At 51.7% G+C, this 12,994-nt stretch overlaps 5 protein-coding genes across 5 annotated transcripts; 3 read left to right on the top strand and 2 right to left on the bottom strand.

Moving 5' to 3' along the window:
- Window positions 1-849: 849 nt before the first annotated feature.
- Window positions 850-2,119, top strand: EV422DRAFT_562783 (uncharacterized protein; the record flags this gene model as incomplete). The annotated part of the gene is made up of 4 exons (XM_053071987.1): window positions 850-1,280; window positions 1,362-1,629; window positions 1,690-1,937; window positions 2,005-2,119. The coding sequence occupies 4 exons, from the start codon at window positions 850-852 to the stop codon at window positions 2,117-2,119; spliced, it is 1,062 nt and encodes a 353-aa protein (XP_052929976.1).
- Window positions 2,120-2,713: 594 nt separating this feature from the next.
- EV422DRAFT_511197 (uncharacterized protein) lies at window positions 2,714-3,616 on the bottom strand. Its single transcript, XM_053068993.1, has 4 exons — window positions 3,421-3,616; window positions 3,113-3,137; window positions 2,909-2,996; window positions 2,714-2,845 (listed from the first exon to the last, which is right to left on the bottom strand). Exons 1-4 carry the CDS (start codon window positions 3,507-3,509, stop codon window positions 2,778-2,780), a joined length of 270 nt encoding a protein of 89 aa, XP_052929975.1. The 5' UTR covers window positions 3,510-3,616; the 3' UTR covers window positions 2,714-2,777.
- Window positions 3,617-3,711: 95 nt separating this feature from the next.
- EV422DRAFT_7892 (karyopherin Kap95) lies at window positions 3,712-7,497 on the top strand. The gene is made up of 12 exons (XM_053074395.1): window positions 3,712-4,044; window positions 4,115-4,173; window positions 4,242-4,346; window positions 4,416-4,493; window positions 4,563-4,616; window positions 4,679-6,215; window positions 6,279-6,361; window positions 6,426-6,533; window positions 6,600-6,746; window positions 6,816-6,906; window positions 6,981-7,092; window positions 7,155-7,497. Exons 1-12 carry the CDS (start codon window positions 4,008-4,010, stop codon window positions 7,315-7,317), a joined length of 2,574 nt encoding a protein of 857 aa, XP_052929974.1. The 5' UTR covers window positions 3,712-4,007; the 3' UTR covers window positions 7,318-7,497.
- A 1,311-nt stretch (window positions 7,498-8,808) lies between these two features.
- Window positions 8,809-10,739, top strand: EV422DRAFT_562780 (Endonuclease/exonuclease/phosphatase; the record flags this gene model as incomplete). Its single annotated transcript, XM_053071986.1, has 4 exons — window positions 8,809-9,541; window positions 9,628-9,720; window positions 9,803-9,936; window positions 10,035-10,739. 4 exons carry the CDS (start codon window positions 8,809-8,811, stop codon window positions 10,737-10,739), a joined length of 1,665 nt encoding a protein of 554 aa, XP_052929973.1.
- Window positions 10,740-10,910: 171 nt separating this feature from the next.
- Window positions 10,911-12,978, bottom strand: EV422DRAFT_7804 (WD40-repeat-containing domain protein). The gene is made up of 6 exons (XM_053074387.1): window positions 12,727-12,978; window positions 12,374-12,494; window positions 12,015-12,279; window positions 11,823-11,942; window positions 11,523-11,760; window positions 10,911-11,456 (listed from the first exon to the last, which is right to left on the bottom strand). The coding sequence occupies exons 1-6, from the start codon at window positions 12,797-12,799 to the stop codon at window positions 11,083-11,085; spliced, it is 1,191 nt and encodes a 396-aa protein (XP_052929972.1). The 5' UTR covers window positions 12,800-12,978; the 3' UTR covers window positions 10,911-11,082.
- Window positions 12,979-12,994: the final 16 nt, after the last annotated feature.

Genomic DNA, 12,994 nt, shown 5'->3' with positions numbered 1-12,994 from the left:
TAAAGTGGACGGTAGCGCCGTTAGCAATTTGGGGTAGCGTTGACAATTCCCTCAATTTATAGGAGCGTATACGGGTTGAAGACTGGGGGTGTAGTAAGACTGCTCCGGTACTACGACTCTTCCAAGATATAGAGAGGTTTCTGGGATGTCTCCGACCAAAAACGTCTGTCTCGGTTTTGGACCATTATCCATCTCTAGCGGAGCAAGCGACCCGCATGTCTCGTAGGATCTGCTCGATGCTCTGCAGGCTGCAGCCCATCGTCGGCCGAGAAAGTCGGAAGCCAGCCGTACTGTATGGGGTGTTATGGTTCTGGAAATTAGTCACGGCACGCGATGACGACGGCCCCAATCAGCCGAATCCCAATATCGGACGTGATTTGTGACTTGCATCTCCTCTCCCCTTGAACATTTTGCAAAACAGACTCACGGGCGATCGGCACAACGTAAGTAGACTGTATCATAGGACTGGCACTCGTATATAGGTAGCAGCGGCGAAAAAGCTCCTTGGTGTCGTAGATAGACTGCTCACCTCTTACTGTATTGAATCGGTGTTTTGGAGGTCAGCCTCGATTGTCTCATAAACGAGCCTCTGGTGAGAGTCCGGGGTCGCAATGCTGAGCGATGCCACATGTGGCAGGAGATCCGCACTGACTCTTTTCGATGTCTCAACAGGATTCTCGAGGTTCGTGTGAGCACGCAGCCTTTTGGACAAAAGGGCATCCAAGTTCGTTCTCCTGTTTCGGTCTCATCCTTATCGAAGGTTGAGCTACCCCACTGCCAAACTACCACTTCTCCTTTCCAAGGAGGTTCAACAAAAACCCAAACCCAACCCCATTTCACGTTCTCGCCATGCCGTCAAATTTTGCGCCGAGGATTCTCCACCCAGGATGGTTCCTTCAAACACTCCTCTGTCTACAAATACTTGCCGTATTAGCGCACAATATTCCGTCTTCCCCGGGTTTCTTCAACCCACCAGTCCCTACCTACGGCAGCGGGTTAGGAGGCGCCAGCATCTTCGCAGAAGGGAAAATCATTGTTTTGCGGAATAACAACACCTGCCCAGACCGCCAAGCGGCGTTCGGCCCACAAGTTCCTGAGGAAGGCATATTCGGTGTGGTGCTCCCTCTGTCGAACTGGAGTCACCTTGGACGGGCAAAAGGCGATGAGCGGGTACAGGGGCCTACATTGGTGGCTTTCACTGGACGACATGAGCAGAATTCAGGTTGCGTTGAGGTCCCAGGGGTAACTCTGCCGAATTGGATCGCAATAGTGCAAAGAGGGTAAGTAGTTCGTCATCTATATCAGCACACTGTCTCAAACTTAGGCTATTATTCTCATCTTGCTGGCACCATTTTCAACAGAGATTGCTCGTTCGTACAAAAAGTACGCGCAATGCAAAGCAGTGGAGCCAAAGCGGTGGTCGTAGGCGACAACGTACCACATTCTCCCTTGATCACCATGTTCGCCAGCGAGAATGTTTCCGACATAACTATTCCGTCGGTGTTTATTACTTTCACGGATTATCACTCACTGCTGGAGGAGGCTGACATCGGGGGCCAAAGAGGCGTGGAGATTGTGATCTTACCAGGACAAACGGACGTGCCATTGTTGGAGATTCTTGTTGTTACAGTACGTGTGAAACTTTGCGTGTTGGAGGAGGTTCAGTTTTCTAACTTGTGGCGACCGCAGGTACTCAGCCCAGCAGCAGTCATGATAGCTCTCTATCTGATTTGGAGCTATCGGCAATACGTCAGACGGCAACAGGAGCTGGCTCCACTCGCCGTTGTGCTCAATCTGCCAGTCAAAATCTATAGTACCGAAGTTAGCAAGGAAAATGACCCCACTGATTGTGCAATCTGTTTGGACGACTTCCAGGACGGCGATGAGCTGAGAATACTGCTTTGTAAACATGAGTATCACAAGGAGTGCATAGACAAGTGAGTTGGACCTTGTTGGTATATGCGAGATCTTGCAAAGAGGCTGACCGGCTTTCCTTGCTCTCAGATGGCTGACGCAACGAAAGCGGACATGCCCAATATGTAAACACGACACCTGTCCCACCACCGATTCCGCAGACGAGACCACTCCACTATTGCCTGGCTCTGCGGATAATGTCTGAACAGACGGACGGACTCGTCGCACATACCCAACCAAAATTTTCCGCCTCGTTTCCATACACCATCCGACCAGCTGCACCATTCCAACGCAATCTCCTCGCCCGTGTTCGCAAGATGCCAGTATGATCACCTCCAAGCAGGTTCCCAACATCACTCCCATCTGGAAGTCTGTCGTGCTCCCACCACCGCCACTTGTACTCCGATCTTCGATCGCCTTCTTGGTTACGTTCGTACCCTTTTGCTGCTCACCCAAATCCCGCGAATACCCCCGATTGAGCACGTGTCTCGCAACAGCGGGGAAAAGCAAAAACCGAGGCGTTATCCCCAAATGGTGCACCTCGCCATTTTGCCGGGGTTTCCCTTGCCTGCTAAGCCTGCTTTCCCACTCCTCCTCGTCTCGTCATTCTCCTCCCGGCGCCTTTCCCTTTGCCGTTCCCTTTTCTTGTATCATCTCTTCTCCTCTGCCTATTGAAGGCATCCCCTGTAAATACTGAATTGTTGGCACCCTTCCAATGCGATCCAATTTTGTCCCGTCTGATGTGATGTGCAGCAAAATGTTTCGCCAACTGTTCCTCTGGTGGCCAAGCACTGAATAACGTGGATGTTTCGGAATATATTTCAAGGTATTATGAGCACAGGAAGTGATCTCGCAAGGGTCTCTTATTCCTTTGCGGCCGCGAGTTCCTTGCGCTTAGCCTCGCGCAAAGGAGCCAGCTTCCATTCCGTGTCTGAAAAGTGAAATCTATGAGTTCCCAACGATCGATTATCCAAATTCCACGACTGGCACATACTTGCGAATGGCAATCCAAATCCGATAATCGCTGCGGTCCAGAAGTAGAAAAGGAACTTTCCGCGCTTGCTGACGGAGAACGGAAGGGCCTAAACGGAAGGTGGGAAAGACACTCAGAATGAGAAACTCTGCGGTACAGGCTGCTTTTCGTAGAATGGCATAGGAAAACGGACGAGCGAAAGTAAGAGCCCGTATTGATACTTACACCGTACTTGCGCCAGTTGTTTCCACTAAACGGAGTTTCGAATAAAAAAGAGCACCAGTTTTAGCCGCCGTGAATGAAAGCAGAAGACGTAATCCTTTCCGAGTTGAGCCCTTTCCGCGATGATAACGTTTCCAAAGCAGAAAACGTAGCTAATTTTCGTCGCAGCGAACTGTTCCACAGAACCCCCAATCCAAACCGGATATCCACTTCCCCACACAACAATTTGTCGAGAACCCCAGATATCCCCTGCGACCGGATTTCCCAACACGACTGATGCCGCGCTCCCGCTCTGCTTTACCGAAACTTACGCGAAGCTCATAGGACCCCATGGTCCGGCGGGACCGTCGCCACGCACAAGACGGGCAGCTTGAGAGCGCAAAGCAGCTTTGGCGAACATTGTGGTGTGTTGTTGTGCTGAGTTTGTTTCGGTGGTTGTTCGAGCTGTGGACGTCACGAAGGAGCAAGCAATCGGGTTGCAGCCAGGGTTGCAGCGGAACCCCACAAGAGCCCTCGTCCCGTGACTGCACGTGCATCTAATTGAAGTCTGGATAGCCGGACTCGGTCGATTGATCAAGCCTTTGCTATCCCTGACCCCCGCACATCTTTCTTCCCACCAAACACACATAGCTGTCGACATCGCATTTGGCAGGGCTCCTATTCACCAGTCCAGCAAAAGGAAAGAACCGTCGCTTCGGCTTGAGAGTCTCAGGTATGGGTCGATTCGGCTTCCGGAAAAGCAATTACCGGCCTTCCGTCGTTTTCCCATGTCCGAGATCACCGGAAACCTTATGCTAAGTTCCTCACCCAATCCCTGTCGGTGTAAAATCCTGATAGTTTGGGCTCACAGGTTTCATTCTCTCAAAACAACACACGGAAAGCAACAACAGAAGCAGCTATGAGTTTGACTGAGATTCTGGAAGCCACTCTCAATGGTAATATTGCGGTGATCTTGCGCCTTTTTTTTTGGCGCAGGGCACTTATTAACCGATGGTATTTCTCCAGTGGGGGCGGAACGCGAGAAGGCGGAGGCCCATCTCAATGGCCTTGCGGACCAGGACTTTGTACGTGCAGACGGTTGCCTTTGGTTTCTGAAATGATTCTTTGCTTACCGTATCTTGTGACTGTACAGCCCAGGTTCCTGTCCCTGATGTGCACAGAATTCGCCAATGAGCAGACCAAGGAGCACGTTCGTCTTGCAGCGGCACTTCTGATCAAGAATGCCATCTCTGCAAAGGTACTCATCGAAGGTCTATAGCGCGCTGACTTTGTGGATCTGTAACTAACATCACACCAATGGGATTAGGATCCTCTCAAAAAGGAGCAGCTTGCGAGCCGCTGGCTTGCCTCGGACCCTGGGATGCGGACGGCCGTTAAGGGAGCTGTAAGTCTCGTGTTGGAAGAATCGGCCAGGGCCAGTTCAGCTTCTCACCTGTAGTCCGATTCACAACAGGCTTTGAATGTGTTGAACAGTCCCGCCAAGTCCGCATCAAATGGTGCCACCCAGGTATGTCTGAAAGCAAACTGAGTTGTTCGAGTTCTCAGCTCAATGCGCTACTCCCCGTATAGGTTATCCAAGCCATCGCTGAAGTCGAGCTTCCACAAAATCAATGGCCAGACCTTATGCCCATCATGCTGGATAACGTCACAAACCCCGCTAAGGCGGCCAACACGGACCTGAAAAAGGCCACACTGAAGGCAATCGGTCTTGTCTGTGAGGCTGTCGATCCCAACGTCCTTACGCAATACGCCAACCCTATATTGACGGCGGTCTGCTCGGGAGCCACTCCCCAAGCCGACCCTGCACTCCGTGAAACTGCTTTGAACGCATTGCTGAACGCCTTGGAATTCGTGAAGAGTAATTTCGAACACGCCGGCGAGCGGAATTTCATCATGCAAGTCGTTTGTGAAGCGTGTAAGACAGAGCCGGAAGAAGTGCAAGTTGCTGGGTTTGAGTGCCTGGTGAAGATCATGTCCCTCTACTACGAACACATGGAGCAGTACATGCAACAAGCACTCAGCCAGCTGACCCTTTGGGGAATGACCAGCGAAACGGAGGAAATCGCTCTGCAGGCCGTTGAGTTCTGGTCGACAGTCTGCGAGGTGGAGATCGATATCGAGGAAGAGAACGCGTATGAGGACGACGACACGGAGCGACCAAATTTCCGCTTTGCTACGGTATTCGTCAAGGAGTTGGTAGATGCGCTATGGTTCCTCATGACCAAGAAGGAGGAGGACGATGATGAGGACGACTGGAACGTTTCCATGGCCGCCGCGACATGCTTGTCGCTCCTCGCGCAAGCGACCCATGATGCGGTGATTGAACCAATTCTGAAGTACATTCAGCAGCACATTACCGGCGCTGATTGGCGGCACAGAGAAGCGGCAGTGACCGCTTTCGGATCCGTCCTGGAGGGGCCTAGCCCAGAGGGCCTGACCAGCGTTGTAGCGCAAGCTCTTCGGGTCCTCATCCCGTTGATGAAGGATGAAAAGGACCAAGTAAAAGACTCGACGGCGTGGACCCTTGGACGTATCTGCGAGCTTCACCCTGAGGCCATCGGCCCCGAATTCATTCAACCGGTGATTTCGGTCTTGTTGGAAGGGCTGAGGGAGAAGCCGCGGATCGCTTCGAACTGTGCATGGTCTCTCATGAACTTTGGCGAGAGCATTCGCGGGAACGGTGAACCTACGTATGTCTTGTCTTCCTTCTTCCCGACTATCATCGAGGCGACAAGCAGTGCCGCAGACAGCTCTACCGATCCCAACTTCAAAGCGAGCTGTTACGAGGCCCAATCCTCCCTGGTCCGCAACTGTGCTCAGGACTGCTTACCAACAGTGAAAACTCTATCGGAATTGATTCTGGATCGCCTGCAACAAACCATCCAGATGCAAAACCAGCTTTTGACCCAGGATGACCGGCAAAACCATTATGAGTTGCAATCGAATCTATGCGGTATCCTCGGAGCATGCATTCGCCGTCTTGGAGCCGGAGTCATACCCCTGGCCGACCAAGCCATGCAAGCCCTTCTCGTTGTGATGACATCCGCTTCTAGGTCGTCGACCGTGATGGAGGACACATTCCTCGCGATCAGCAGCTTGACTGGTGGTACGTTCTGGCGTCACCAAACTACCCTTCGTACTTGTACACTGATCACTAACCGCATGATAGCTTTGGAAAGTCACTTCCTACGGTACATGGACGCATTTGCCCCGCAACTGTTCGCCGCCCTGCAGAATGTTGAGGAACCCCAGGTAGGTGTACGCCGCGGTACCTTCCTTCGAAATCCACCCACTCACTGTTTCATGTTTTCTATAGATGTGTTCGATCGCTGTAGGCGTCGTGGGGGATCTCACCCGTGCGTTGGGCGAGCAGTTCCTACCTTACTGCGAGCCCATCATGAACCTCTTGATGGCGGGCCTGCAGGTATGCTTGATGTCAGTAAATCCCGTTCTGGGAGGCCAATTCACTAATTCTTTCGTCGTTCTCCAGAATGCCAACCTGGACAAGAGCGTCAAGCCCTCAATCCTCTCCACATTCGGAGATATTGCTCTTGCTATTGGCGCCCACTTTGAGGCGTACCTTTATCTGACAATGGCCATCCTACAGCAGGCGGGAGCTATGGCAGATACCGCGATTGTATGTCGATCAGAAGATCGTGGCAACATTGGCCGCGCTATAGAATCTTAACCCACATTCCTTTTCCAGAAATACGACTTGGACTATGGAAGCAAATTGCGGGAAAGCATCATCGAAGCGTACGTGGGGATCACACAGGGATTGAAAACCGCGGGCAAACGTAAGTTCGCGTTGCTGGTTTTCCAGAATGCACTCGAAGGCTGAATCCTGACGAATTCCCCGCTGGATATACAGCCCAACTCCTGGCAGATGCCCGAGCTGCGCCCCACATCTTCGCCTTCGCACAGGCTGTTGCCGAATCCGAGAGAACCGTCGAGGTCACCAGCGGGCTCGTTGGGCTCATTGGGTATGGTCCTATCGACTGCGGCTCCAGAATAAACCTCAGCTCAATTTTCATTTCCTTTTCAGCGATCTCGCGGACACTTTCCCTCCGGGACCATTCCGTCCCATGTTCGCCGCCGAATGGATCCAAAGCTTCCTCCGCAGCGTCAAGACCGACCAATCTCTCGACCTCGACACGAGGAGAACCGCCAAATGGGCTCGCGATGCCGTCCGTCGTCAAATTCAATGATCACGCGCCCCGGTGCAACACGGTCGTCGTCGGCTAGCGCTTATGGAACCGCACGGAAATCTCATCGGTCGCCGTCGGCCACGCGATCAAAGCCATGTTGGTCTGAGACTGCCTGATCTGAGCTCAAATGCCGTGACTCACGAAAGGGAACGGAATCGAATTGACCAGTGCATAGTACATCCCTTTCACCCTGTCCCCTACCCCAGTCCCCATTGTATTTAGTCATGTAGCACCTATTCCCTGTCAGTTTATTTCTTGCCTCCCCTGTTCACATCCCATCACCACTTTCCCTCCGCGGATCTCTTACGTTTCATTATTCAACATCCGCCTAGGCCCAGATTTGTTGAATTCATCCCACTTTCACACTGCGATTCTTTTTTTTCGTCTACCATCTGGTTTCTCCCCTAGATTATTGGTGTAATAGACCTTTTCCTCCTCCCCCATTTTCTTCCTTTTCTGATTTCTGATCTTCTCGTCATAGCATACCCAGTCCTCAGCTACAATACATGCCATTTGGAACTCAGGCGTTAACGGCCTTGAAATGACAGGAATTTGACAGCGCGTGAGCGGAGATTCGAGAAGGTACTGTATGTTCGGACCCGAAAAAGAATCCTGGAATGACGTGAAACAAGCTTCATTCGCGTCCGGACATTTACACCGGTAGGATATATTTCGGCTGCGAGTTACATCAGCTTCGTTGTTTCTTGGAAACCTTCTACATGCGAATCGACGATCTGTCTAGGAAAAGCCCGGTTTGGCTGCAGGCTTCAAAAGGTACGGCCCGCACATCTTCACCCTCTCCAATCAATTCTTCCACCTTGTACTACTCTCCTTGGCAAAATGGCCGAATATCTCAATAACTTCAGTTCACAGAGCACTCTACTACATTCGATACGGCCACCTACTCCTTCGAGAGTAGAGTCCATCGCCAAGCTTCAAATGCCGCCAACCAGTCGTTTCAAATCATTCTACTCATCTATATGGAACTTATTTCGAAAATCAGAGGGGTGGTCAATGAAAGGTGGGAGGGTTAGCACCGTGCCAGTACAGTTGTAGGAATGATCACTGAACGAGAGAACAGCACCAGCGTCCAACGAAGTGGTGCCAACGGAGGTCCACCGGACAGCCGCTATCCCGATAGAAGAAGATATACAGCATGCAGAGGAGACCGGCCCACAAGCAACGCATCAGCCAGAGCCTCATGCGGGTAGAGCAGCATTGCCGGCGTACGCGGCGGTTCAAGTCAAGCGTCAAATAACCAAAAGTCAACCTTCATCCATCCCCAATGAATGGCTACATTCCGGGGATCGGACCACTGATGAGGCGAGCACAGCCAACACAGAAGGTTGCGTGCAACAACAGCAGACGACGGAAGTTCTTGCTGAACTTACTCTGTTCTGAATATTATTAACAGGTCTCTCGGTCCCCCGGCAACCTCTCCTACCACTCCCTCCTATTGGACCACGAACGCACAACCCGCGACGCCCGCCAATGGTTATTACAACTACAGATATGCAGGAGCTACGTGATGCGGGAGACCAGACCAAAGATAGCAAGGCACTTCCTAATGACCCACCTCCAGAAGAGACGCATGAGGACAACAAGCATCTGCAGCCATCTGCAGCATACTTAAGACCAGACGCAGCTTTAAACCCCACGCAGGGCCACTTCCGTTCCGCCTCAAACATTCACCGCAGCATAGGGAAGCTATCCCACACCCTCCGGGCGAAATCTCACAGTGCACTCACAACGTTACAAGCACATTTCCATTACAACACGCCCCGGTCGCCGCCTGAGCCACGTGGGGAGACTCCTCGTCTTTTTGTAGGGACATGGAATATGAACGCGCGGGTTCCGTCCCGGACAGTCGATCTATCATCATTCTTGGCCATCGGCCCCCAAAAAGATTGCCACCTCATAGCGATCGGAACGCAGGAGTGCGAGGAACGCTTAGAGATCGCCGGGATTCGGCAACCTAAAGAACGATTGAAATGGATCAAAGCAATGCGAAGATACATAAGGGAGGAGGATTACGCTTTGGCGGTGACGAAGACGCTAGTGGGACTACATCTTGCAATATTCGTGAAGAGGGCGTACATCGACCAGATACAAGCGATCCAAACAAGCGAACTGAAGGTTTACATGAACGGCGCAAAAGGCGCGGTCGGGGCGTCGTTTCGATTTCTGGGTCGTTCTGTCGCATTTGTAAATGCGCATCTTATGGGTGTGTTTTACGTCGTCTTTCAATGCTCATTTTCTCAACCAGGTCGCTCTCCTTACACGGCTTCAATTGCGGTAATCTCTTTGCAGCGCATGAGGGGCGTCCAGCATATGATCGGCGTAACGCCGACTGGAACAAGATAAACGAGACGTTGCTCTCAGGCGATCAAAACCTAGAAAAAGGTGCGCAATGGTCGGGAAACATGTGACTTGAAAAGATACCTGGTAGCTGACGGTCGACGTATCGACTATCTTGTGCCAGCAGGCCAACCACTCAGTCTCGCTCAACGGTTCGATTATATCTTCTGGATGGGAGACCTTAACTATCGTGCGGACTTCGGGCCAGGGGCAACTGCTTGGGCGAGGGCCTTGCTTTCTGAGGAACCGGCGGACATCAGGGTAAGCGCCAGGATGTCCATCTCTCTTCCCCATTGCAACGGCATTGTCGATGACAGTCCACTTATTATGTTTCTCTCTCTTCACACCCATTTTGTCAGCCATTCCTCATCCATGATGAGCTTAGAAAGGCTCAAACATCTGGAATCATTTTCCCCGGGTACTCCGAAGCGGAGATCACGTTTAAGCCAACTTTCAAATACAACGTGCCGCTCAGTTTGGCATCCCAGCCATCGACGCCGCTTTCTTCAACACCACGAACTCCGGTGACGCCGGTACTGGCTCCCGTGACGACGGCAACAACCGATGAGACCTCTTCTTTGACAACTACAGAACCAGATGCATCCGGCCCCACACCTGGGTATGACAGTTCAAGCAAACAACGGATGCCTAGTTATACAGACCGAGTCCTCTTTTCCACTCGTATTTTGACCACCAAACGAAGCATACGAGCAACGACTGAACATCGCCCACCCGACCCGCTGCGGACGGCATCGCTGCTCGGGGCCGAGCCGTCGTCGCTGGATACCAATCTGCCGGCCCCCCTCGGCGCCGGCAAAAACCGTGCAGTGGAAGTCGAAGCATACACGGATTGCCCTAGCATTTTTGACAGCGACCATAAGCCGGTGTACGGCGTGTACCGCTTGCTCGAAGAAGAGATTATACCACCAGTGAATACCGCGACTTCCGTCCCCGGTATTCGGCCACAAGACGACCGTCCCAAAATCAAGCGCTCTAGCCCAGGTTGCTGGCGATGGTGTAGCCGGAGAACCGGCAAAACGAAGGCAAAAGTCCAGCCAACGTGACTTTTTCACATTTCTACCGTCTCGCCGGGTCTGTCAGGAAGGCAGCCTGATGTATTGCGGGAACATTCATTTGTACATAGTTGGGCTTTTCGTAGACTGCATCATTCCTGAAGATTCAAAATAGAGCTACGCCGCAGCTTGTGCGAGATAGCAAACCAAATCTCGCGATACCGTCAATGCAGTATCGAATCTATCGATCGCACGCCTCATGCGTTCCTGTCCGCTGGGAGACACCAAAAAGCCTGATGCGGGAAAATGAGGAGAACAAGGAATACATGAGATGGGGAGCTGGGGATCCTCGCGGCGCTCCGGTGCTATCAAATGACATGTACAGCATCGTATATCAAGAACCGCGGCATCGGATAAAAGTTCTTCCTAAATCGCCTGTATCGACTTGAACATTGATACAGGCAACACGGAAGCACGCCGCCGTCTCGAGTGACGAGCCCCGAATGGAGTTGATATTCGACTTCCTCCACTTGGAGGTCTGCACAAAAGTCCGCAAACGCTCATGCAGAACTCGGGTGACAGAAATCGGGATAGTCGCTGGGAAAAACCCGCTGGCCGTGGGTAGACTTACCAATTGTTCACTCGCGGTCGCGAACATCATATACTTGGGATTCCATTTCATCCCGTCGGCCCTTTCCGTTCCTTTGAGGGCAGCAATATGTTTTCCCGTTTCAGTTTCCCAAAAATGTACTGTGCCATCATCGGATCCTGAATGCAAAGGAGTATGTAAGACATACGTTTCATATGCGACTCTGCACTAGGTTTGTGACGCACCACAAGAGGCAAACTTTGCGTCTGGGCTTAAAGTTCCTCGAATAAGTGCACCCTTTTTGTTTGAATGCCCCTTTAATTTGAACTTCACTGGGTTTTCGTTTGCTTTCGCAAACGAATTGATGAGATACAGTGTATCGCTCGACGTTGAAACGAGGATGTCTTTTCCATCATTCGCAAACTCTACGCCAGTTACAATGCTTCTTGAGTCGAGTGGAATCTCGAATGTGCCAAACGGACCCTATTGAATCGGAAAAGCTGAGAACTCATGCAACATACCTCGCAACGGCGAACGGTACCCACCACATCATATTGCGCCACATCATATAATCTCAACTTATTCCCCACCACAGTCGCAAAAACCTTTGCCGACTGATCAAATGCAACCGAGGTGCGTCCGCTTTGTATCGATTTTGCTAGACCCTGCCGACGCACGACGAAGCGGTGAGACATGACGACCAGCGGTAAGGCCCGCTGAGACGGGAGTTTCCTCACCATGCAATTTGGCGTTCTCAAGTCCCAAAGCCTAACTTCCCCATCGATTGACGATGACAGAAACGTGTCGTTATTCGGACTCATTTCTAAATCTACCACCAGTGCCTCGTGCCCTTCGAAATATCGCAAATATCTGTTGTCATGCAGAGAGTGGTATCGAATGGTATGGTCGACTTTCGTTGACGAGTAGATGATACTGGACCGGCTGTGAGTGAAGCGTGCTAGGTTGCAACCATATTTTTTGCTGTAGAGATGCGTTTTCGCCCTGAGAAAGTTTGCGAATCGAGAGACCGGTAAGCATTATCGACTTTCACCAAGACTCTTTTGGAGTATTTTTACCACCGAGGGGTAACACCTACGTGGCATTGACTGCGTCATACAGCCTTAGCGAGTCGTCTCCAGACGACGTAATGCATAGTTCCCCCGAAGCGTGGAAGTCTATCGATGCCACAGGCTGCACGTTGTCCACGAATTCTCTACCTAATGGCCGAAGTAGCAGGCCCGGAGCATCCGGTTAGTTAGGACAGTGGCCGCCAAACCCCCTCCTCCAACTTCCCCCTTGCGGGACATTCCGGTCGTCTCCTCGTTTCAAGAGCCTTGTATTTGAAGTCTCAATCTTCCACCGGCTTTGCTTCCCAGTTCCACAGGGTGCATAACAACGAGGGTATGCACGACTTCGACGACTGTTGTACGTTGCACAAGTTGCACATACCAATCTCGAATTGCAATATGATGGCGGTCTCCAAAAACTCCCCCTTGGCATTGTCACCGAGAGTTGTAACCATTTTCTTTGCATCAACAAAGGAGCCCGCAGCGGTTGTAAGCACACAGACGCACAGTTTCTAAGCAGAGCACTCGATTGCGACTTCAAAAACCACGAAAGGATAGCTGTCGCGGAGGGTGTCTGGGGATCGGCCGTGGAGATTCGAGAGAGATCAAAGATGGGCCGGAGAATGACTGCATGAATGCGACTGTTTAGG

This window comes from Fimicolochytrium jonesii, assembly GCF_025526975.1.
Source record: "Fimicolochytrium jonesii strain JEL569 chromosome Unknown EV422scaffold_1, whole genome shotgun sequence".
Lineage (NCBI taxonomy): Eukaryota > Fungi > Chytridiomycota > Chytridiomycetes > Spizellomycetales > Powellomycetaceae > Fimicolochytrium > Fimicolochytrium jonesii.
This window is presented reverse-complemented; position numbering and strand designations above follow the sequence as displayed.

Coding starts and splice junctions, on each gene's coding strand:
- EV422DRAFT_511197 (XM_053068993.1), bottom strand. CDS start 3,509: ATGTTCGCCAAAGCTGCTTTGCGCTCTCAAGCTGCCCGTCTTGTGCGT. Junction 3,138..3,420: donor TGGGGTCCTATGAGCTTCGC/GTAAGTTTCGGT, acceptor AACTCCGTTTAG/TGGAAACAACTGGCGCAAGT. Junction 2,997..3,112: donor ACAACTGGCGCAAGTACGGT/GTAAGTATCAAT, acceptor CCTTCCGTTTAG/GCCCTTCCGTTCTCCGTCAG.
- EV422DRAFT_7804 (XM_053074387.1), bottom strand. CDS start 12,799: ATGGTTACAACTCTCGGTGACAATGCCAAGGGGGAGTTTTTGGAGACC. Junction 12,280..12,373: donor TATGACGCAGTCAATGCCAC/GTAGGTGTTACC, acceptor AAACTTTCTCAG/GGCGAAAACGCATCTCTACA. Junction 11,457..11,522: donor CGCAAAGTTTGCCTCTTGTG/GTGCGTCACAAA, acceptor CTTTGCATTCAG/GATCCGATGATGGCACAGTA.
- EV422DRAFT_7892 (XM_053074395.1), top strand. CDS start 4,008: ATGAGTTTGACTGAGATTCTGGAAGCCACTCTCAATG. Junction 4,494..4,562: donor GGACGGCCGTTAAGGGAGCT/GTAAGTCTCGTG, acceptor GATTCACAACAG/GCTTTGAATGTGTTGAACAG. Junction 6,747..6,815: donor CTATGGCAGATACCGCGATT/GTATGTCGATCA, acceptor TTCCTTTTCCAG/AAATACGACTTGGACTATGG.